The following is a 24245-nucleotide window of genomic DNA, read 5'->3' on the forward strand; positions in this document are numbered from 1 at the left end:
AGAACCTTGATAGGTAAGAAGCATCCTGGGTTTAGCACATCAAGTGTGTATATCACAACTGGCAAGGTCATTGTGATCGCGACAGTCCAACAAGCTAATACTTGGTTGGAGGACAATCCCCACTATCTCTAAAGCTGCAGGCAACGTTGCCCATGTCACCCTCATGTTTTATTCATACAAGTCATATTATGGCATTCAGAAACTGAGATCAAAATCTGCTCTGGCAGAAATATTTAATATCATACCTACTTCTCTACCCTTCTCCATCTGGTTAGCCAGAATGAGAGAGGGGGTTAGACAGCCTCCTTCGGCTCAGCAATGTTGGATTATTAAAAGTGAAGCTTTCAAAGAGGTCACTGCTCAGGGAAGAAAAGGAAAAAAATGTAGCATGCATCAATTATCTTGGAGAGTTTGTGGCATACTGAGCACTGTCTTGTCACATTTCCCAATGTGGCTGAGCTACAGAGAGGTCCTTGGCTGGTGCTGACATTTAGAAGCTGGTGAATTGTGAAAATCCAAGTCTGTTTGTCAAAAAAATGGACAAAAGACCACAACGACTGCTTGCAAGGCCCCTTCAGGCTTGAAATTCCTTCTCAATGTCATTGGCATAACTAGACACAGGCACCCAGCTCTGTTGCTCTAATTTTTCATGTCTGGACAACTGCAACTTACACTGATCAATACACGGTTTACTGGTATCGCCGCAGGACAAAAGAGCAATTCCAGTGATTCACTACAATAAATATAGCCGGCAAACTTCTCAGATGAAGGAATGATCATTGTTGTCTTGCATTACTCGCAAATGACCAGAGAAAAAGTAATAACAGCAAGACTGTGTTGTAAAAGTAGAACTCAGCTTCCTGTCTTTGCGGGTGACCTACATCGTGTGATCCTGCCACTTCTACGAGAGCTCAAACAGAGCATTTGCATTTATTCATCACTACATTCCAATACCTGGTGCGGCTGCTGAGTTATACCATCGGTAACTATTGTTTAAAAAAAGGTTAAATGTTATGGAAGCCATGTACAGACTGTAGGAAGAGAATGTTTCTGTCCATGTGTGCAAATGCACCATGGAAAGAACAAGCTAAAAGTAGCATAATATGCCTGTTGTTTGGAAGCATTGTGTTGGCTAAGGAGGTAAATATAAGATTCCCTCACAGCTGAAAAACACAACTCCCCCCACTGCATTATCCTCTTCCCTCTGAGTTCATATCTGTGTGAAGCACAATTGAAACCCCCTTCCATCTTCCTGTTCTCCTCCTCCTTACTCCCCACCTGCCTCCCCGTCTCTGTCTCTGTGGTGGCACAGGCAGAAGTGGCATACCTTTGTTCATGTCAATCAGCTGCTTCTTCTTCTGCTGGCGCTCCTGCTTCTCGCGCTCTGCTTTCTCCTTCGCCAGCTTGGCTCTCTTGATCTTCTCCTCCATCTCCCTCTTCTTGTGGTTCTCCTTCACTGCTTCCTGATGAGGCACACACACACAGACATGGACACAGCCACATAGACAGATAAAATCAGAATTTTCCTGCTTTTTAGTGTCTCTGCTACTGTATTGTCATATTCAGAAACGGTGCCATCAGCAAATTCTAATTCAGAGAGGGTGTTTGATAGCTTCTGTAATAAACAATTTATATACACACAAACACACACACATGTACCATGCAAGTATATTTCCTGACAATATAGGAGTCACCGCATGAAAAAAAGAAAACTGCAGCAGTGCCAGTCTCTGAGGAGGGAGAAAGTGATATCATCCTCCTCCTCCTCCTTCGTGACCGGCTGAAATGTCAGGGAGGAGTCAGAAAAAGGGAGATAATCAACGGCACAGATACAGCCTTTACAAACGTGTCAGTTTGTTCTTGTGCCAACAGAGAGGAAAATTCAACCGTGACCTTTGGAGAAAACAAAATGTGTTCTCATTCCAGGCCTGTGGTGCAGCCCTTGACAGGACCCATCATAGGTGTTAGTGTAAGACTGTGTGAGAGGTCATACTCCGTGTGTACACATGCATATGAGCCTGCGCCGCCTATGCTGGAGTCCATGGGCATCTTTGTGCTTCTGCTCTTATGTATGCATATGTGCCTCTGTGTGTGTGTGTGTGTCAGTAAGTGAAGGCACGGCCCCATCTGTGCACTGATATAATAAGTGGTGACAGTAGGCCCCCCATCAAATGCCCCTGTGGTCCTGATGTGTGTGTCATGTTGGCAGCTAAGACTGAAGGATTACGGGGATTGTGGGAAGGAACAAGGAAAGAGCAGCTCATCATGCCAGTCAATAGTAGAGCTTTGCTCCATGTCCAAGGACAGAAGCCCTCATTGTCACTGTCTCTTTGTTGCATGACAAGGGCAATGAGAGCAGGAGACGGAGAGGCAGAGGGGGGGTAATGGAGAAGTCAAGTGAGGGCGATAGACAGAAACATGGTAGAGAGAGAAAACTACATAAGAAGAGTGAGTGTGTTTTGATGGTATGTGCATTATGAAAACATAACAGCAGATATTTGCTTTGTCAGCTGCTACAAGTCTGTGGAAACACTCAAAAATCAATTTATCTATCAAAGTTGTGTGATTGATATATATATACAGTATATCATGTATAGTGACAATGTGCACTCTGCTGCAGTTTTGACTGAACGGAGGAGAGCTGTGTTAGATATTCAGTAATGAAAGAGTTAACTTGGGCAATTTGTTGACGTGATGGGCAGCACTGGCAGCATGAATCAAATAAATGTCTGTCCTCTGACAGCGTTCAATTCATTTTAGACGCGATATCACTGCATTGCTCAACATCTACAGCATAAATTGGAAGATAAATTATGCAGATTACAAATAAAATCCTGCCGGCAAAACTTATTTTAAACAAACAACACATTTTGACTGTAAACATGATTATGCAACATAATTATGTTGCTCATAATCAAACAGCACCACTAACTAACATAGAAACAAATATGCCTTTACTGATCTCTTGTTATTCTCTTGATGACCCCTGTTTCGCCGATGGCAACAACTGATTTGATCAGGTTTCATTTTCTTGGTACCTCTGCACATTGTAGGTGGACATATTAGATGTGTGTGACATTTTAAAGTCTTTCCCAGTTTCAAACCTCATTATTTTAATAGGAAAATTATGTGCTTTCTCTTGAATATGCTCAAATATTTACTATGAAATCCCAAAATGTTGAAACACATCTTGTTTTGTCTGGGCTGCTGTCATCTACTTAAGTAAAGTAGTAAGGTAAATATTCACAATATGATTGTGACCACAGTAACAAGTTATTTTTGTCCTTCACATGTTTGTGTTGCTCCCTCACTACAATTACCGAGCCACCTAATTAGAGATTATATAGAAAAACCTTGATTTTCTAATGGTGAATGGTAAACAAGGTAAAAGTCTATAATACAGATTTAATTGTTCTGACAGTAACACATTGCTCAAGGAAGAACCTGGAATTGAATTATATACAAATTAAAATACTGCACAAGAAATGTAATGAATTGTTTGTGTTTGAAAAATACATCTTAATGTAAGATGCAATTTTTGTAATAATAATAATCAAATAGGAATATGTTTGCAAAAATAAACAAGTTGTCAAAGCAGATAAAGACATTCATGAAGGTTTAGAAAAGAAGACAAATTGAACACAGTGCAATTAATTTGAAAGTAATAAGGAATAGAAAGACATATAGTTAATGTAGCACAGGAGGTTAGAGGGTTCTGTCCAATGATTATCCACCATGATGGACAGTTTCCTTTCTGGGCACATTTCTGCCTAATAACCCTTTAATAAAACAAATCCTAGTGTCAAGGTGGCATGTACCTGTCTGCCTCTGTGCCCTTAGCCCCTTTGTTGAAGAGCAGGAAGATGTGGTGCCGATATGCACGTTGCTCAGGGAGCTATGTAAATTCAACGTTAGATTCTCAAAGCGACCAAAACCAAATGTGTGTTTTTTGCATAATAGCACCTTTTTACCAGGTAGGTTTGTCAACAACACAAACCCATTCTGTGAAGTAGCCCATTCTTGCTTTCAGGCGTATGGAGGCCATGAGACAAAGTGAGTGTATGTCACACTCTAGGCCTCCGCTGCGTATAAGATGGAGATTATAAGTACTCCTCTATCTATACTTGGCCGGAAAACAGAATGCTTTGCAGCCCACAGGTCTAATCTACCAACAAGGGCCAGGCAGCATTTTCTCCTCCAGGTCTGTTCTTTCAATAATTCATGAAATGTGTTTGCTGTTCTTCCTTGACCCTGCACAACACAATACATCTCCCACAGCATGGCAGACCCTCCCCTGCATACGAGCTTTCCAATGGAATGAGGGAGCAATGAGTATTTCTAACTGCTCGGTTGCACCAGTGATCTCACGCAGAGAGTGTCACCGCTATATCTCATTTCAATTTTACAAACACGACAGCGCCGCGGCTTTAAGCAGCAAATGTGTTTATTAGCCATCTGTTACACTGTGTGCCAGAATGTCGGGGGAAGCGGCTTCAAGAAGTTATAAGTTACAGATTGTGCGACTTCTGCTCTGTAGTATAGATGGATTCCCATATTGATGAGTGACCTTCAAAATCTGGTGAGACAATTTCAATGACCGTGTCATGACAGTGTTAGTTGATTTACTGAGGAAACATGGCAGTGATTGAGAAAGAAGGTGAAGAGAGCATCATCTTCAGCAAGATCAGCATCATTTGTCTTATTGTGAAGGAATTAGCAAGCTTAGAAAATAAATGGCGGACACCCGCACGTACACTAATCATCAGCTAAAACTCTTAGATGCCTTATCTTGCTACTTTTAGAACCTGGTCCGTGTCTTTTGGTCTTTTAATAAAGTCGCTAAATCAACAAGGAGGAGTGTTAGCTCATCCCAGCCCATCTGCTGCGCTTTGATAACTCATTAATGGGAAAATCCTAATCCCCCGTGCTCCTGGTCAGGATTACACATACAGACCCTGCGATTGCATTTCACTCATACTCTATTTCAGAATATGGCAGCAGCATTAAATTAACAAATTGTTGGACTCTTCGAATACTGACTCCATGTGCTGAAATCAAATAATATTTTATTGGCCACAGGAAAAAAAATGAAAAGAAGAGAATAGGACGGGAGTGAGGGAGAGAAAGAGAATGAAACAGAAGTAAAATAGAGTTAATGGATTCCCTTATCAGTTACATTCAGTTCTGTGAGGACTGTCCGTCAGTGCATTTACTCAAATGCCTCATGTCGGTCGGGTGCATTAAGCCCTAGCTTTTTAGCAAAAGCAATTTAGGGTGACTGTAATGCATTGGAATTCTTTAATACTGCAGCTGCTTTGTGCTGTGAATGCATTGCACAGGGCAACGCAACGTGGATGGAAGTTAGTGGAGATGTTTCATCTGAGTCGAACAACTCAGTGTCTCAATATTGAAATAAAAGTCCTGAGCAGACTAAGCATATCAAGAAGTTAAACTGTGGGCTCATTTAAAATCATCAAGGGACATGAAGTCATCGTGTTCATTTGATTTGCCTTTTGGAACAAATCAGTGATGGTTGATGTCGGCCGACTTTGTCAGAGATAAAGAACTCGCAGACATCTCTCCGAAATCCGCTCAGCGACAGCAGAAAGCTGGGGAGGAGGTTTTCGTGGTGCTATAAAGAAGCTAGCTCAGTTGTTTTTTTCAGGGTAAGAAAATAAAAGCAGCCATTGATTCCTCATGCTCTGCAAGCAGATGGGATTAGCCTTTCTGTCAGCAGAGCTGAAGAGCCAAAAACTATAAATAATATCTGAAGAGTGTGGTGATTAAAGGATTGTTTTTATATGAATACATTAACTTATAACCACCAACACCCCCCCTCCCCCATCTCAACCACACCACAACACCTTATCCCACTCACTTTCCTCCACTCATCCAGAGCAAGAAAGTTTAAATCAGTAATAAAATATTCATATGCAGCTATTTGCTTGAGAGAATAATTTATTTTCTTGGGTGGATGCCTCTTTTAGAGATATGCATCTGTGGAATCCTTGAGGGAGCATTGTGTTGTGTGCTGGTGCTCTTTGATCAGAGGGAATGAGAAGTTGGTTTCAGATGGGGATCAGGGCAAAGACAGGAGACGGAGTCAGACAAGGGGACTTTGCCATTCACGCTAATGAAATGTGAACCCTGAGAGCAGCCCTTCTGGACACCATGCCATCAGCCTGAAACTGGGAGGTCTGGGGGTTGCCAGTCGGGATGGGTAAAGGCAGAGGAGCAAAGACACTTGAATAAATGTTTAACAGACTTCAGTCTAATAAGGAAAAGGGAAACTGGGCCTTGTTCTGAGCTGATGTGGTGTTTAGCTTGCTGTTGATATCACCTCTGTTTTGCCCAATGTGCTTTTGTCACTGTTCTTAGAAACCACAATTCATATGACACCGAGAAGTAGCAGGAGAAATTTGGAAGTTTACTTTTATTCAAGGTGAATTAATGTTTAACTTCTCACTTGTGTTTAGACTTTCTACGTGTACTGAAGAAATTTCACCTCAAATGTAAGTGTTCATTAACCAATATTTTAAACTGTGGTCATAAAGTTTAAGGTCGATATGTATAACATTTTATAAATTGTAAAGAAATGTTTTGTCAGCTATACTGAAAATAATTTTAAACTAATGGCTGTAAAGTAAAATACAGTTTCATCTAGTAGAGCTGACAAAATCCCACAATACCCTTTGGTGACAGCACGTGCACACGCATGCGCACAAGCAGCAGCTTTGAGGTAATGAAAGTGTGGTTAAAAGGTTAAGCAGCTTGCCCAAACCTCTTTTATCAGTAAGACACTAGAATTAAACATTATCTCATTTTTCAGCATCCCCTCCTTCAAACACGTTATTCTAATCTGTTTTATAACTTCTTAAGCGTCTTTTTTTCTTCCCAGCACCCAAATCAGAGTTGGACGTTTCTTAATCAGTTGGAAGTTTTACATGTTACAAGTTAGCAGGTATGTTGCAAGTTTAAGCATCAGACCCTCATTGGACTCAGATAAATGCGATCAAAAATTTAATTTGATTTGCATATGATGGATTATTCAGATTTAAAACGCATGTCAGGTACATAAATTGGTGGGAAAAAGATGTTTGTGTTTTGTTTAAATAATAAAGAAATAGCCAGTGGGTTGTGGAAATAAAATTATCTTAAATTAAAAAAAAAAACAAACTGGAAATTCGTCTTTGAATCTTTTTTGTTGAAAAATATTTCAAAAGACCGATATTCATAACCGCACAGAATGAGACGGCATGAAAGAAAGCAATAAAAGAAAGTCTTCTGTAACGAAAAGAGGTTATGTCAGTGATCCTGAAATAAAAAACATCTCTGGCAGACACAGTGGCATTGTGACCTACTAAAAGATAACATACGGAGGGAAGTTGCACAGCAGGTGAGCCGAGTGAAATTCTTGCAGAGAACGGTGCAAAAAAACTTAAAAGAAAAAAAAAAAAAAAGAAAAGGATGTCAGGGCTAACCAAGGGAATTTAAAGACCACAATAAATGGTCAGAAAACACAGGGTTTACTTTCTCAAAGGTAAAACTTTCTGGTATTTTTAGACGAGTAGAGTGAAATCCCCCCTCAGAACTAGACAACAGTTGTACAATGTCCTCTGTGGCTCTGGAGGAAATCGGGGCTGAATCTGAGAAAATAACCATCAGTAATGTCAGTGTTATTTTTGAAGCATGGGGAAACATTATCTTAATCAGAGAGAGCCTGAGTGAGGAATTAAAGATGAAGACATTTTTTTTATCACACAAAGAGGGTTTATTAATATGATATTGCATTGCCTTATGGAAAGTAAAGGGTCAAGTATTTTTATAACATGACTGACACTTCCAACCAAAAAACCTAACATCTTGACCTCTGCTGCTTCTATTTTCATGTTTCTTTTTTCGATTCTGCAACATATGAGACCCCCAAGTTCATGGAAGCTTAAAACCAAGTGTATTACCACTTTAATTACGACATTAACCCACTGTTCTGTTTACATATTTTCACCATCTGTCAGGAACTAATGAAAGTGTGTGATGAAAATTTGTAACACATAAATTATGCTGTCATTTCCCTGACGCCTTTTTCTGTGACAGAAAGTGAAAGTGTGTGTGAAAGCAAGTGCATGTGTGGGTGGTGGCTTCTGTTGGTCTCTCTGTGTCTACTTTGAAGAAACCGAAAACACGGGACTCTTCATGTACAGTACATGCAAACAACTCATACTTACCATGTAGAGGACGCGGAAGTTGGCCAGTTCTCCGAAGAAATCTTCCAGGCTGACGGAGTGAGGGTCAAAGGCAAAATAGTTGCCGATGCTCTCGTAGAGCTTCTGCATGTTCTTATGCATGGTGGAAAGTTTTTCATACTGCTCCCGGGCATGCTTGCAGAAGCCGTGAGACGAACAGAGTCAAGGAATAATGGAGAGAGGCTGAAATCATGTCTAAACATAAGAGAACAAATGTCTATAAGAGCTACTGTGAGCAGCTCTGTGATGACAGCTCACCACTATGTTCATCTGTGAAAAAAAAACAAGACACCCAGACAAATGATCATTTCAGAATCTTTACAGCATTCAAAAAGCCCCCCCCCTATGTCAAGGTCAGCAAAACAAAGAGCTGGATAAAGAAGGGTCAGAGACAATCTAATGTGCCATTACAATAACCTCTCCGTCTCACTCTGGAGCCAATAGCACGGTGAGCTAATAGGTGCAGCCCTGGAGTAATGGAAAGGTGTTTTGCAGTCAGCAGCATGACACAGATGGTTGCTGGAAAAGCTGATTGCAGTCATTGTTCTATTGTTTCTTCCAACAACAGTGGGGTCAGGTTGTTTTGAACCTCACAGCTCACGTCGCACTATGTAATTTACTGAACAGGCGGAGCACTTTTCTCCCGGTGAATGGCTATTGACAGCCGGCATCAGTTAAGCATTATCACAGCAGCCACTGACCTCATGGAGACTGCTCTTGGACACTCCAAGACTCACACGCTCCGCCTGGTATGTGGACGACACAACTTCACACGGCACACACAGACACCAGCGTGTATATACATGCATGTACATGCTTAAAAACACAGACGAGCACGGGGTCAAAATAAATACCTGCGGCAGAAACTCCATAATAGTTTCAATGCATCGGCAATGGTGTCCAGCCCCTGCTGTGCCTTCAATCATTTCCATCTTCATTCTCGAGAAGCTATAATATCGACAATGGCTCAACGCTCATTACAGTTATAAGAAATTGTTACGGGTAAAGCTTTATTTTTCTATTGGATATGATAACACTGTGGCGACATCTCTAAAAATAGGTCTAACTGAACAACAAACACAAACAGTCAGATGATCAGACATGTTGAAAACAAGCTGAAGGCTAAACTAACTAGCACAAGTAAAACAAAAGGCAGCATGAGCAATGTCGATTCCTTATTTCTTTACAGCTGCATTAAAACAACGTCAAAGTTGTCCTTTGATTGTCCTACACAACAGTTTGACTAGGCAGCGGGTTTGTTTAAAACCTCTCTGATCAACTGTCTCCTTTCAGAAATTACCAATGTGATATATAATATCTTTACCTTTTTTTCCCGATCTCTTATGCAATCAGAATTAAAACTCCCCATTTAATCTACAACGCTCCAGTTATGTGTAGTCAAATTTTATAATTACAGTAAATAACTTTTCTCAGTGTAAAAGGCTGTTGAGCAAAGTGTTTAGCGTGGCCATAATGCTTGAAGGTAAATGTATAATAATAAAAACAAGGACGTGTTCTTTTGTGCATCCATCTCTATCAGCGTTGTTTTGAAAGCCTTTCAATTTAAATCCAATAAATTCTGTATTGTCAAACAACACATGAAGGAACAATGGAGACTGTATTTTGCTTCTTTGTGTTATAGGCAGCAGCTTCTTGTTCTCCGTGTCATGGGTACAGTTATCGGCAATTAGTGCTCATGTGCAGTCGCCTTGGCAACATATACAGGCTGGTGCTACAGCATGTGGCCTGTGATTGTCAGGGTTGAACAGTTGTAAAGATATTGCTGTTTGTGAGCAATCTGCCATTGGGATGTGGAAGCGGCAGTTTTCCTATAATACCCTTTATTTATTTATTTGTTCTTTTGTCTTGGTGAACTTCTGTGTTGAGGTCCAGGGATTGTTCTGGGTGCCTTGCCATGTTATGTTCTTCCGTGTGGATATAAATACAATATTAAAATCTGCCTGTGAAGTAAATGTACATGTGCACTTAAATATGCTCATATATTATTGTATATTGTAGAAAGGCACTAGAGTAGCAGAGAGGGGAATATAAACTATAATGTCCCTACAAGCTAGTGTTAAGTAAAAGACAGCAGTGATGGCACAGCCCACGTTAGGAGTAAGCCCACACACGGGCCGATGGATGGACTCATCCTTCTGTCTTTCCTCTTCCTCTTCCTCGTCTCCCTCTCGCTCTCCTTGTCTGCCCAGACCTAATTTATCCTCCTTGCTTCTGTCAGACTGCCTTTATCTCTTCTTTTGTCCTCCCCCCTCCAACTTCTCTTGTGAGAGTAAACTCAGGGGCTCAACAGATAGATGTAAAAGTACAACTTTGCCAAAGTAAGAAGTCTTTTTCAACATCCAAACTACTGGCAGAGATGTACTGGATAGGAGTTGTATTTCTTTAGTAAAGACTTAAAATAATCCCTGACAAAAAGTAAAAAGTCATATTCTAGGACAAATCTGTCATGAACAAAGCGTCATGGTCTGGTGTCATTTATTAGTGAAACAGAATCTTAATAATTAATCAAAAAATTCTAATGAAGTCCGTTTTGATTGTTACTCTGAGCTTCATTTAACTGGACCCTTTACACAATTTCTCATAGGTCAGAATGGAAAATTGGTTAAAAATCATGAAAATCATATATATTTAGCATGTTAAACTGAACACATGCTGCAGCAACAGATTACGCCAAAAAAAAAGCAAGAATACAATCAATGTGTCAATTAGGAGCAAAAGACACATTGATATTATTCAACAGCGGCGCGGTAATGTGTGTGAACAGCATTTACATAGATGATTGATTCTGGGCCTCAGCGGAGTCTACGCTGCTTTTAGCTCAGGAAACGTTTGGGTCAAAGCTGTTGCCTCCCTGGCAGAATGATAGTCCAAAAAACATTAAAGCAGTGGTTCCTTTTGGTGCTTGTTGTGGCTTGTGGCTCTCCGTGTTTCACTTTCTCCATTTCTCTCCCTCACGTACACTCAAATACACACGCATGCACATGCACGATTGTAGAAGTGTCCCGCTGGGGACCGGACCGAGGCTGGCTGGGCTTTTGCGCCTTGTATTTCCACATCAAAGACATGTCATATTGATGGAGCCTGATGCACACTATCCTGCAGCAACACAACCGGTATGGTTGAGGCCCCATCAAACACACACACACACAGATATAGAGTGAACAGGCACACACACACCCACCCCCCACACACAGAGATATAGAGTGAACACACACACACACACACACACACACACACACACACACACGCTCACACACTCACACACTCGTACAAGCACGCACGAACACAGATAGATATATAGATGTATTGATATACTGCAACACAACCACAACCTGTAACTTTTTACTTTTCTTTTTTCTGCCTTTCTAGCCTTAACTGACTCTCCCTCTCCAAAGATAAATCTTGTTCTATTTCCTTTTCTTCCTGTCCAACACTGTCTTACTCAAACCCATTCCCTTTATGATTCGCTTTCTACGTTTCCCCTAGATATTCTCTCCATTAACTTCCCTCACTCAGAAAAGAACTCCCGTCTTTCTCTTCTGCTCAGAGTGAACTTTCAGAAGTACTCTGTCTGAGCTGTGTCTGGTATTCACGTCACTTGGGCTTGAAGTAGAGCAGGGAGCAGAGGCGATGGGTCTCAAGGTAAAGCATCGCGCAGCCTTTGGTTGCCCCGACTCTGTTTGTCAGTCCCCGCTCTCCTCTCCTAGTTCTGTTCTCAAAGGAGGACTAGCGTCTGCACTTCCTGTGCACTGAACCTCACCAACACAGAGCAGGAGAATTGCTCCAGGGCTGGAGAGCTTAGAGTTACAAAAGTGGAAGGTACAAAAGATGAACGTGGAGTGATGATTAAGTTCCCGCTAATGGTCAGATTAGAATTCTTAGTTCTGAAAGTAAAGGCCCTATCGAGCTGTGCGCCTCATCTTTCTGGAATTTTTGAAATAGCTATTTTAATAACTGAAGCTGGCACAACTGGAGTTATAAACAATTGCAAATTCAAAAACAGCTTGTGGAATAGCAGCGTGGCACGAAGCATATCACAGAAAGCTCCAGTTTCCGACAGTGTCATGTCTGAAAGCATTGATTTACAAAGACAGTGTCAGATGTCAATGGCAGCGCTCTGCTAGTTCATGTTTTTATAATTCTCTCTCTCAAATCCCCCGTCGTAGCCAAAACCCACCATGTCCTTGTAAAACGTCTAGTTTTAGTTCTTTGTCCTGCCACAGTGTTCTCATTACTGTGTTTAATCAGTCACTTTTTATCTGTGTGTTTGACATGCCAGAAAGGGTACGTTTAACATCAGTAAGCTGCGATTAAGGGCACTCGTTTTTAACACCACAAAGTGACATCAAAATCATATCCAAGTCAGTCTTACCCTAGATGTAAAAAGGCTTTTTTGGAGCCAGAATTTCATTCAATTTCAAAATAAAATCCAGAGAAGGAGGGGAAAATCCATTTACAGCAAAGTTGAAACAGTTTTCACAATGGTCACCTATGAGGATGGCAATAAATTACCTGCTTTGTTTACCTGTGTGCATGAGAGAGTTATTAAAGTGCTGCATAAAACCCTACAGTGGGGGCCCAAAAAGCCTCCTTAATAAATCTCCTGTAACCTAGTTCCATTAATGTTTATTTAATGCTTTTCCTATGTGCTTGCTGGCCCCTCCATCCAAGGCCCCACACTAAGCCTGCTTTTCTCCAAACCCCACCATCCCTGCTCCCTTTATCCCCACACCTACTGCCAACAGCCCCTCTGGGCCAAATTACACCAAGGCTGCCCACTGACTGGACACAACCCATCATGCTGAGAGTGAGCGCGGGATGAGAGTGGGGATGAAGGAATGGAGGTAGGGCAGAGAGATGGAGGGAGAGAGGGAAAGAGAGAGAGTCGATGGAGAAACAATATAACTAATCTATGAATTAGTGCATCTACATGTATCTTTCTTTTATAATACATCTACATTTCTCTGTTAGATTCCTGCTTTGTTTTAAAAATTTAAACATTTGCAAAATCTGTGAAAAAGCAGAACAAGTGAGAGAAAGCCAAGGCTTAAGAGGAGGACAGGAGCACTCTCTAGTGTGTGGTGATAGAGGCAGAGGGAGGTCCGTAGGGCGAGCAGGAAAGAGGCTGACAGCGTCCTGAGTTGGGCCACGGCACTGACACTGGGGCTGTCAGAGCGAATTAGTGGAGCATCCAGCTCCAGGAATTTGGGATGTGTGCTGGTGTGGAGGTGGATAGGGGGGAAGGTAAGAGTGTGAGGAGGGAGAAAGGGAGGGTGTAGTGAAGAGAGGGAGGGCACGAGGGGGGGGGTAAAAAGGAGCTCAACACAGTCTGTTTAAAGGTACAGATCACGGTTAGTGACTGAGCTATATTTCCTTTTTCAGTTAAGTTTAAGGACATATTTCCATAAATAAAATATAATTGTACAACACCACAGTGAGTAAATACACAACACCAGCTCAGTTTAAGGATGGGTTTGCTAATGCTAATGTTGCTAATAGCTTACAGCTCACAATAACAATGGCAACATAAATATACCTAAATATGCCTGATTTCATTTTATCAACATCCATGAATGATTCCCTGGGAAATTATTTAAAATTGATGCAATGTTGAATAGGTGAAAAAAAAAGATCTTTGATCCACACCAAAATTTAATGGTTTTCTTCTAAGCTACATCCAACCACATAGTTTTGTGGTTATCAACAAACCAACCAACCAACAGGTTAAAAACATAATCTCATTGATGGAGTTAATAAGGGTACAGACCAAATTTGAAGCCAATCCACTGGACAATATGACATATTTCACCAATTAATGAAAACTTAGCTGGTGGCACGGAATCAAAGGTCAGGAGATCACAACACGAGTATATTACAATTCCACATGTGGAAATCATGAATGTCTGTGCCAAATGTGAAGGCCCTCCATATCTGATACAAGATATTTCACTTGGGATCAAACTGGTGGACAAACCGACCAACAGTGCGACGCCAAGACTGTGGCCTCCAACTGCAGCTGATTCAATTGCATTACAGCAGTAATAGTTGCGGCTGAAGTCTCTTTCAACAAGAGAGTCAACCTGCCTTTGCTTACAGATTATAAATTGCTCTGGGGAAGAAAAAAAAGCATTTATACATTAAAATTCAATTGGAAACTTAACTAAAAATGGAACACAAGGAGCACAGAGGAATGTGGTTACTCTACAATCTCAGCTCGTGTAAAATGAGAGCCTGTTTGCTGTGCATTAGTCTCACTCACCAGCACGTAGACCTTGGGTCTGAGTACAGAGGGGCAGCACAAAGCAGATACCTGCACCGTTCATTTGCACGTTAACCGCACATACATACACGGTTCCTATGGGTCTTTCATTTTAAATGTACATAAAGAACATTTCAACATAGTATATTTCAAAGTTAATAAGGGAATAAAATAAGAAGAAGAAGTTACGACATCTTTCTAGTTGCATTGAATGCCTTCCTAGCCTTGAGAATAACATGACCTGCCCTGTTTACCCCAGCAACCGAGAGATCCTCAGAAAAAAAATCTCCATTTAGGAGCGATTCAGCTGATAAATAGAAAGTGTGTGGTGGTTTCTACCAAACCATCAACATCTTTTTTTTAGAAACAGTGCATGCTGCGAGGTACCTCCGTTTTCGAATTCTGCCTGAAATCATCATTCGGCACCATAAGAAGAGCAGTCAATCTTAAAACAAAGAGTTTCTTATACATTTCCAAAAATGACTGACACTCGTATAAAATATGTAAAAATGTCCCGAGACGATTCAAGTCGCAGATGGTACATTTTGAAGAATTTGTTATGTCATAAAATGCAGTTTTGTTGTGCGTAAGTTTGATATATAAAGTTGAGGTCTGTGAGTTTATGATTTATAAGAAGCCTTTTTCCAAACTCTACAACTAAATATGATTCAGAGCGGCCTTTATTCCATTTTCTCTATTTGAAATGGGGTCTGTGTATGTACTAATAAAGTGTTATAAATTAAAGAGATATGTCCTTTAGTCAACCCTGAATAAATCTATTGTCGTACGGCATTAAGATGCCAGTCACTCTAAATACCTGCAGCAAAAACAAAATTGAAAATACAGAAAAGAAAAGGGAAACAATTTTTGTAAAGTTACCATTTTCAAAATCCTTTTCAAACTGTTTTGTGGCATTTTCTTTGCCGGGAATTTTAATGACAGCGATTTCCTCCACATATTCACAGTTCCCCCGACAACAGTTTTTTGTCTCGCCATCGCTGCTGCATCCTGGGTTTTAGCATTGCCCGAAATTATTGTGATTGGTTTAAAGAAATAAAAGCAAGCCAGAGCATTTTTACAGCAGAACAACAATGGGTGCAGCCTGACACGGCTCTATGTGAGACTAGATGTGCACAAGAATACATGGATTCAAGACAGGTTCATTTCACATGGTGACACTTATTCATTATTCAACAAACTGAATGTCTTCACTCACCAAAAATTGCTGGATGTAAAATAATCAAAACAACACCTAGAGATACGTGCCAACATAGGCAGGTGCACACAAACGCACATTCTGCTTGTTCGTGCAAAAGTGTGAACAGATCTGTTTCTTCTGCAGAAAAGTGTTGTCTCTTATTACCTGGTGTGCAATCCAGCTTTTGTTAAAGGACTAAGTGCAACTTTTTAGAAGGATGTGCCTGGTAGAACAAACCCAACTTCCAACTTCAAACTAGCAAAAGTGGTCTGGGACACACCCTGAATGCAACATGTGCTCTAAACCATGTGCTACACTAAAGCCCTTAAACCTTAAACCATGTTACCGTCTCAAACCATAAATGCTTCCTCCAGTCACTGTAATGTCTTTAAATCTTTTAGATTTCTCATGTGGATTTTTATTCCTTTCTGTACAGCAACAGGAAATGTAGTATAAGATAAAAAGAGAGATATAAAGAGATGGCGAGATCTTTTTTTTTTTCATACATCAGAGGCTGAGTGAATTGTATTAGCGCTTTGACACGGGAGTCGTGACCTTTCCTCTCTCAGTACGCCGCTCCATCATCTCCCCTACAGCTCCGTCCTCCTTTTTCTCTTGAAATTAAAAGCCAGATTTGATGTCAATTTTACTGTCAATTTATTCAGCCCGTCTGTCCCTGAAATATTTATACGTGTAGAGAGGAAGGTTGCCTCTGCTTAAGCATTCAAAGCTCCACTACGGCACCCAGCTGGTGTTGGAACAACTCAATGAGGGGGAAACTGGTGGGTGTAATGACTACGTCTGATAAAGGAAGAGAGACCATATAAATTAGATATGAGGGGATTAGGTCCATGGGAATGACCTGTTGAATCATAGATAGGCTATTATGAAAGGAGGGAGAGTGCAGGGAAAATGAGAAAAATAATTTGGTGTCCACAATAATGGTGCTGGTGAGTATGTGAACACAACACAGTTAAGATTACCCACAATCACACACACGCACGCACGCAAGCAAACACGTACACACACACACAAGCACGCTGTTATCTTTGATAACCTTTATAGTTGTTGTCATCTTTTCATCCTCATTCAAAGCAATCTCATGTCACATCAATGCCCAGGGTCCGTTCGTCTCTGTGTAATTTTCACGTGGTGGCGACATGACAATGCAAATCCACTGTGTTCACAATGTTCAAACCTGTCAAACTGTAAAAAGTCAAGTCTCTTGCCCCCCCCCCCAACACAGATCTAATTGGTAAACATCAATCCCTCCCTCAACATTTGAATGGTCCCTGAGGTGCCCCTTGAAGAGACAAGTATGTGCAGGGAAAACAGACTTCATGTATGTCATTTAAATGACACAGGTAAACAATACTACACAGCTTAACATGCAGAGACATCCCAGTTGGGCCAAAGTGCATATCTCAATATTTGTTATTAAAAAACACACCCGAGTAATATTTGAGATGGTGCACAGGATTGCACACTCATTGATTTTATCTTCAATAAATCCATCCGCAACCGATTCTCTCCCTCAGCATAAATAGAGCTTATTGAAAGTGATAGGAAAACAACTGCCTTTCAAACGGTAACTACCCATGCTTCCAGTTTAATTATCAAATTGTGTTAAGATGCATTTACTGTACAACTTTTGACCGTGAAATAACATATAACAGCTAGAAGTAGAGCCAAGCACAGCTGCTGTTACAGCCACAGATATTATATTAACATGTGAATCCAGCCATATGAGCCCAGTCTCTTCCTTTTTAATTGGAGTAAGTTCAATTTAAAAAGACCTGTCTGGATTTGCTACTGATGGAGTACAAAGACTATGTGGGATGCACAGTATAGACTTGTTTCCTTCACCATGCCATGTCTATGTAGCTCTGCGGATGATGACAGTGATGAATCACAGTAGCCGGTCGGCACTTTTTTGTTTCTTGCTCTGTCTCTTTGTTTTAACCGTCTTCATCTGCCTCTAACAAGCATTTTACAACCTCACTCTCACACAGACGAGCAGATTCACCGGCCAGCCTGTTTTCACCAGATCATTAACTACTGCTGTATTATTGTCACTCTGATCTGTGTTATATAAAAGGCACATTTTAATGAGTTTATTTTGTCAGCAGCATTTTAACATGTCTACTTTGTGGGAACATGTTATTGTAGCAATCAAATCCGACTGCAAAGGTTTGGGTTCAAGTCATGTACACAGCATTAGGCCCATCAAAATATAAAACACAAAAACATGGCACCAGCCTGCTCCTGTTCCTGCTCCTTTTTAAGAGCTTAAGTGTCTCCAGTCACTCACTAATGTGCAGCTATACTTGCCAACATCCACCTGCCATTAAAATATACTAAAGTAGAAACATGGCATGTTTACCCAAAAGCTATCAAAGAACTGAACTGAACTCAAATAACGAAAGGTTGGGACTCTGCAGTAAAACCCTGCTTAAATGCAATCACTGGGATTGGTGCAATACAAACTATTTATGTTCCACTTTTATAATAATTGTATATAATAATTATTTGTACTTGTCTTTCATATTTATTTTTTTCAACTGTGTGAACTGAGGAAATTTACAGTATTTTGTTGCAAGTAAATGGATTCTATTCTATTTTTTTGCTGGGAAATCTTTAAAATGTGTTTGTAATATGATTAATGCAAAGAGAAAAATTGACATACTTAATTTAAAATATTTTGAGAGGTGGCTCCCAGCAGCTTTAAACATAGAAGTATCTCCAGATTACATCTTCTCTGTGTGAGCGGTGTATAAAGCTGGAAATGGGACCTTTCAAGTGGCCATTTAAATCGTCCTTTCTGAACAGATTAATAATCAAGCCGAGCGGTGCAGTTCGCAGACTGACATGATGTTGGACCATGTCCACTTCCAGTCCCTGTTCAGACCTGACATTAACATCCGTCTGAGGTGATACCATCACAAGGAGACAGCTCTAAGTGCAGGTGTGAACACACTGACATTATAGATGCATTTAAGATCTGATCTCTCAGTCCAGATTCACAGATGGTGTCTGCGTTTGGCCACGTTTCTGAGCAGTGTGAGGACAAATGTGACCTGAACTGGGGGACCGCCTATTCAACTGACGTCCTCTGAGCTGCTACGGTTTCATAATGAACCAAAGCTATGTTTACACTTCTTTGTGTTTCTCATATATTGATTTATATTTGTGGCGGCCCGCCATAAACTGATTTTCCTTTTTTTTTTTACGATTTCAAGTGATTATAATAGTATTTCATTGTACAGCTGTTTGCAGATGCAGTATTTTAAATTTCAATGGAATATCCTGTCTTCATGCTGGACTGTTTGAACCTTCTTTGCTTTACAATGAGCAAATAATGGACTTAAGCTGACTGTAAATGACATTGATATCCTGTAGATAACTATAGGACTGACATAGAGGGTTAGCTGCTGGATATGCAGTCTATCACTACCACTAACATTCAAATCAACTGTGTATGTGAGTGAGAAAGGGAGACATCTGACGGAGGTAGCTCTTATTTTCTTGCTGAAAGGCTGACAGCCAAATGTACATTCCAGAAAGCAACCAGAGGATTGGTCAGGTTTTTAATTTGTTTCTAGATAAAGAGATGATGATGGCAAGAGTGATATGAGATGTGTTTGAAAGTGGAGAGGGGGATAGAGAGATAGAGAGAGAGAGAGAGAGAGAGAGAGAGAGAGAGAGAGAGAGAGAGAGAGAGATTATTGATCAAATTCCTTCAGTAAGACCACTGGCCTAGCAGCAAGCGTGACAGAGTACAGCTCCATTCAATAGCCTTATCATTACCACAGCACAAACCCATTCAGCAGGTCAGCCTACTTGGCCTCTGGTTCAGAGAGAGAGAGAGAGAGAGAGAGAGAGAGAGAGAGAGAGAGAGAGAGAGAGAGAGAGAGAGAGAGAGAGAGAGAGAGAGAGAGAGAGAGAGAGAGAGAGAGAGAGAGTGTGTAAGAGTGTGTGTGGTCTAGCTATTACTCATGTTGTGGGGACTTAAATCTGTTTACACAGTCATATAATAGGATCTTGTCTTCTGTATGGGGACAAAAACACATGTCAAGGTTAGGTTCAGGTTAGGCAAGTAGTAGGCATTTTCAAGATTGGTCACTCGGGAATAAATACAAGTACAGGCTTTTGAAGTCATGGAGACAAGACTGTGTATTGGTACATGCATGAGTGCGCGTGGAAGGAGAGGAAAAAAGGAAAGTAAATTTTCGATTCTTTAAGCCAATGAATCCCATTATAAGACCATTTCTTTGTTCAAACACTCTCAGCACTAATGAAGTGTCCTAAGAGTACAGGGAGAACTATAAGGAAAATGCCATCCACTTAAACTGTTGTAAAGCACAGGAAAGGTGATTGGTGGAGCAAAACAACAGCAAAGTAAGTGGGAACTAAACAAAGTTTGTTTTGTGAATCTAAACTTTTGAGTTTAACCCTCTAAACTGTAAATTACACCCGACTGCCAACAATTGGCAGAAAGAGTCAAGCCCCTCAACATGGAGAATTTTCAACAGTGGTGAAGCTTAAATGAAGTTGCTTTAAATGCAAAAGGTCCATCTCCTTCATTATACTACAGTCAGACATGAGTGGCAGAAGCAGCAGTCAGAGAGGAGGAGCTAGAGAAGAAGAGATGCGGCGTTGGGAGAAAGGATAATGGAGCCATCACCATTGGCAACGCTGAGGCACAGAGACTATTTTTAGCAAATTAATTTAAGATTCTAAATAATTAACTGATAATTATCTGGCAATCAAGAGTAAGATGATCTCCCCAAGAGTTTTTTTGTCATGTAGCTCAGCGGGCGGGCGAAAGAGCTTTGTGTGACTCGCCAGTCAAGGAACTGCCGGGTGTCATGGTGGGGAAAAAGAAAAAAGAAGAAAAAAGGAAGTGACAGGGGAGAAACAGTAAGATGTGCATGCTAGAAGGGAAGGGAAATTGTGGATGATTAGTCCCTAATGAGTGATGGAAAACTGGCACTTAGAATCCATTTGTTTGTGGAACATTACTTCCTGTTTGTTTTATACACACACACACAAACGCGGGACAAACGACAGCCACGATGAACACACTTCCTTGAGACATTACTCCGAGAAAAGCACCATAAACTGCAATGATACCACATAAAGCATTTCTCCTAAATCTTCACAAATGTCTAACGAAGATTTTCCCCCGATAGTGGGACTAAAAGTTTAGTAGTGGTGGTCGTAAGCGCGGTGGAGTGGAAGTAAACGTTTTGAGCCTGAGTTAGGTTATCTGAACACCTGACCCCGACAAGATTCCCTCTCAAGAGAGAAGAGGAGGGTGGAGAGAGCACTGACAAGCAGTTGATGAACTGCCTCTGGCAATGTGTGTGTCCTCCAACCTGTAAAAATAAAAGTGCCGTCATTGCCGGTTCATCTCCTTCTTCACCAACTCTCTCCTCTCCATTCTCGTCTTCATTTCTCTGACCTTCTCATATTTCCTGTCCGCTCTCCCTATCCCATTACGTCTTCGGCCCACCCACTTATTGAGCGGCTTTACCAAATGAAGATTGTATTGGACAACATTTGCATGGGACTAGCTGTCAACTTAAGTAAGCAAATCTGCCAATCCATCTTCCTCTCTGTCACCTGCATTTTCTTGACACTTCCTTAACTGTTGCCTCCACAATTGAAAACACTCTACCTGTTGCATGGTGCTGGAAGGAGAAAAATAGAAATAAGAAAAATGAATGTAACTATGTATTCCTTGTCTGACAGCCAGTGTTTTAATATGAAAAAAAGAAAACTTCCCCAGACAGGATATTAATGTTTATTGGCCACTAACAACCACTAGTTCAAAGGAAGTCTTTGTTCACATGAAAAAGATAAAAGTCTAGGATTTGCAAGGGATGATGTGCAGACATATGTTTGCATACTGTGTCCTTTTTAGGGTTTTGAGATTACGGAGAGGGCACAATTAGCTTGACGGTGTGACGTGCTTTGGTCAGAGCTAAGGTTGACAGGCCTACCTAGCTACCCCACTGCGCAACCTTTTATAAAATCAATGTTACCACTAAACACAACTCTCCCCTGTGGAGCGGGGCCCTGTTACAGCCTCTTTCCCCCTCTACTGTTTGGAGGAAAACACAGACAAACGGATAAATTAGAGCCTCCCCAGCTGCCCTCCTCTCATCCTCCAGCCTGTCTGCTCTCACAAAGTGACAACAGTACTGCCAGTGATATTAACAAAAGACGACTGCTTTTGAAACAACAAACTGCTGCATTTAAACGTCACTTTCTTCAGCCAATTATTCTTTCTTTTCACTACAGAAACACAGCACTACCTGTGGAACCCATTGTTATCGGCTCCATTGGTTGTCGATGGGTGACATTACATCGGAGGCTTTGCACACATTCAAGAACAGAAGGGATTCGCTGAAGGAAACATTCGCTCACATTATCTCTGCTGAAATACATAAATTGTTCTTCCTGGAAACTCCTGCGGGGAATATGGACAATCCACAACATGAAAAAAGAAAAAAGTTGTGTTAGAGAACAATGCAGAAATGTAGCATGTTGTTAAATAGACGCGAGAGTTATTGTCTTGTCTTTTTTGTCTTGCACCTCAAGGCGGGAGATTTCATAGACTCTTCTCTAAGCACATATTTAGAGAGGCACTGGCTTCGGGCACTTGCTCACAGTTGACAGTGATGCTGGTAAAAAAAAAAGCTCAACATCAAGGCCTGTAAACCTCCTTTGCGAACGAAACATACATCCATTGCTGCGGTGCACAGTTTTTCTTGGCAAGGAGCACAACAGACACTCTAAGATCAATAAGGGGGGGTTCATCAGTTTCATAGAATCACTATGAAGACTGGCACCTGAGCTACACACACACACACACACACACACACACACACCCCTCAGCAGTGCAGGTATATAACCTGGCTGCAATACCGGCTACATGTGCTCCACAGTGCCATCACTGAAGTCATTTGGCAGTCTGATGCTCCAATATGCACCCGATTACATGGCCACAGAGGCAAACTCTCCTTAATGGGTACCATCATCCTCTGCAGGTGGCAGGGGAAGGAAAACCGGAGTTGGGGACGCAAATGTGATCTGGCTCCTCAAACACCTCGATCGCCATTGGCTGACTGCTGCTCTAATGGCATCCATTTGTGCTCGGAGATATCATTTTCAACCGCTCAATTGTGTTATATTAACATTAACTGCACCATCCCCGCGATGTGGAAACATTAACCCAGTTTTTTTCTTAATTACCATATCTGGACTTTTTTATTCTTGGCCTGCTGTCACCTGAAACCTGGAGACTTGATAGGCCACTGTGCTGTCTCTTCAAAATAAAGCAGCTTTTCTATTATCCTGCATACTTCATCTGCATTTTAATTGCCGCTTACGGAACTATGTGTGTGTGTGTGTGTGTGTGTGTGTGTGTGTGTGCGCGTGTGTCAACATGTGTGTTTAGTCGGTATTTTCAAATAGACTAGATGCAGCCCACCTTTCATCAATATGGGCAAGGGTAGGTTGTGTGTTGTGGGTTGATGGCGGTATTGAGCAGCAGAACAATCTATATCAGTCATTAAAATGCAAATGTGTTTACTGAGTCTTGCTTTGATGCTGCACTAATAACAAGCAGTGGGAAACAATCGTGAATCAAACTTGTGTAGCAACCTATTGAACGCACGCCAACGCCATGTAATGAAACACGAGCTGAAATAAGAGCAGTTTCGACAGTCAATACAAAATCCTGTCATTATCTGAGAACGTGAAACGGAGAATTAAGCAGCACGAGACGATGTTGGCACACGTCCAAAGCTGCATTTCAAAGGAAACCTGGATTCTGTGCCCTAAATTAAAGACTACTGCAAGAGAGACGGATAGAAGGCGCTTGTGTGCTCCGTAAATAAACTTGGCTAAAAGCACAGCACCTGTTTATGTACTGTAATCCATGCAGCTGGATAAACGGAGCAGGTAAAACAATGTAGGGATCTCCTGCTGATATTGTTAAGAGCGGTATAGAGACACTAAAACACCAGACTTCTTTATAGATAGGAACTTAATTCCCATTTAACCCAGTATTTCCAAGCCATTTTTTAGTCTTATGACCCCTAAAAGGAAGATCTTAAGATACTTGTGCTGACAAATTCACGTTTTGCGTTTAAAATATTTTATTTGGACATTTTTAGAGGCCTGAAAGGATAAAGCTATTGAGAATTTTAAACGGATTAGCACGGAGTCTAGGATGGAAAGTGTGTTACTACCATAGATTTTTCTACTGTCCCATTTCACATTTTACTACCGCAAATATATTTAGTTCCAGGCCAGGAACTGTTGAGACAAAATAGTTACACTGTTCTTTAAAATTAAGATACTGTTTAATCTTATTAGTCAATTGATATCATCAAATAAGTACATTTCAATTCCTAAATGATACCTTATCAATAACATGTATGTCTACTGTTCGACTTGAGGTGATAATTGTAGTGCGTTAAACAAGATCTTAACTCATTCAAAGGTTTGCAGA

General features: G+C 41.0%; 1 protein-coding gene across 3 annotated transcripts in view; it reads right to left on the minus strand.

The window, feature by feature from the left end:
• The window catches only part of diaph2 (diaphanous-related formin 2), a 340142-nt gene that overhangs the window by 57374 nt on the left and 258523 nt on the right, over positions 1-24245 (minus strand). For all 3 annotated transcript variants that reach the window (XM_035160754.2, XM_047340479.1, XM_047340478.1), the window contains exons 27-28: positions 8226-8390; positions 1328-1463 (exon numbers count right to left, since the gene is read on the minus strand). In XM_035160754.2, the coding sequence (XP_035016645.1) occupies positions 1328-1463; positions 8226-8390 (301 nt within the window). The remainder of the gene's footprint in view (positions 1-1327; positions 1464-8225; positions 8391-24245) is intronic.

Source organism: Hippoglossus stenolepis, chromosome 7 (assembly GCF_022539355.2).
Source record: "Hippoglossus stenolepis isolate QCI-W04-F060 chromosome 7, HSTE1.2, whole genome shotgun sequence".
Lineage (NCBI taxonomy): Eukaryota > Metazoa > Chordata > Actinopteri > Pleuronectiformes > Pleuronectidae > Hippoglossus > Hippoglossus stenolepis.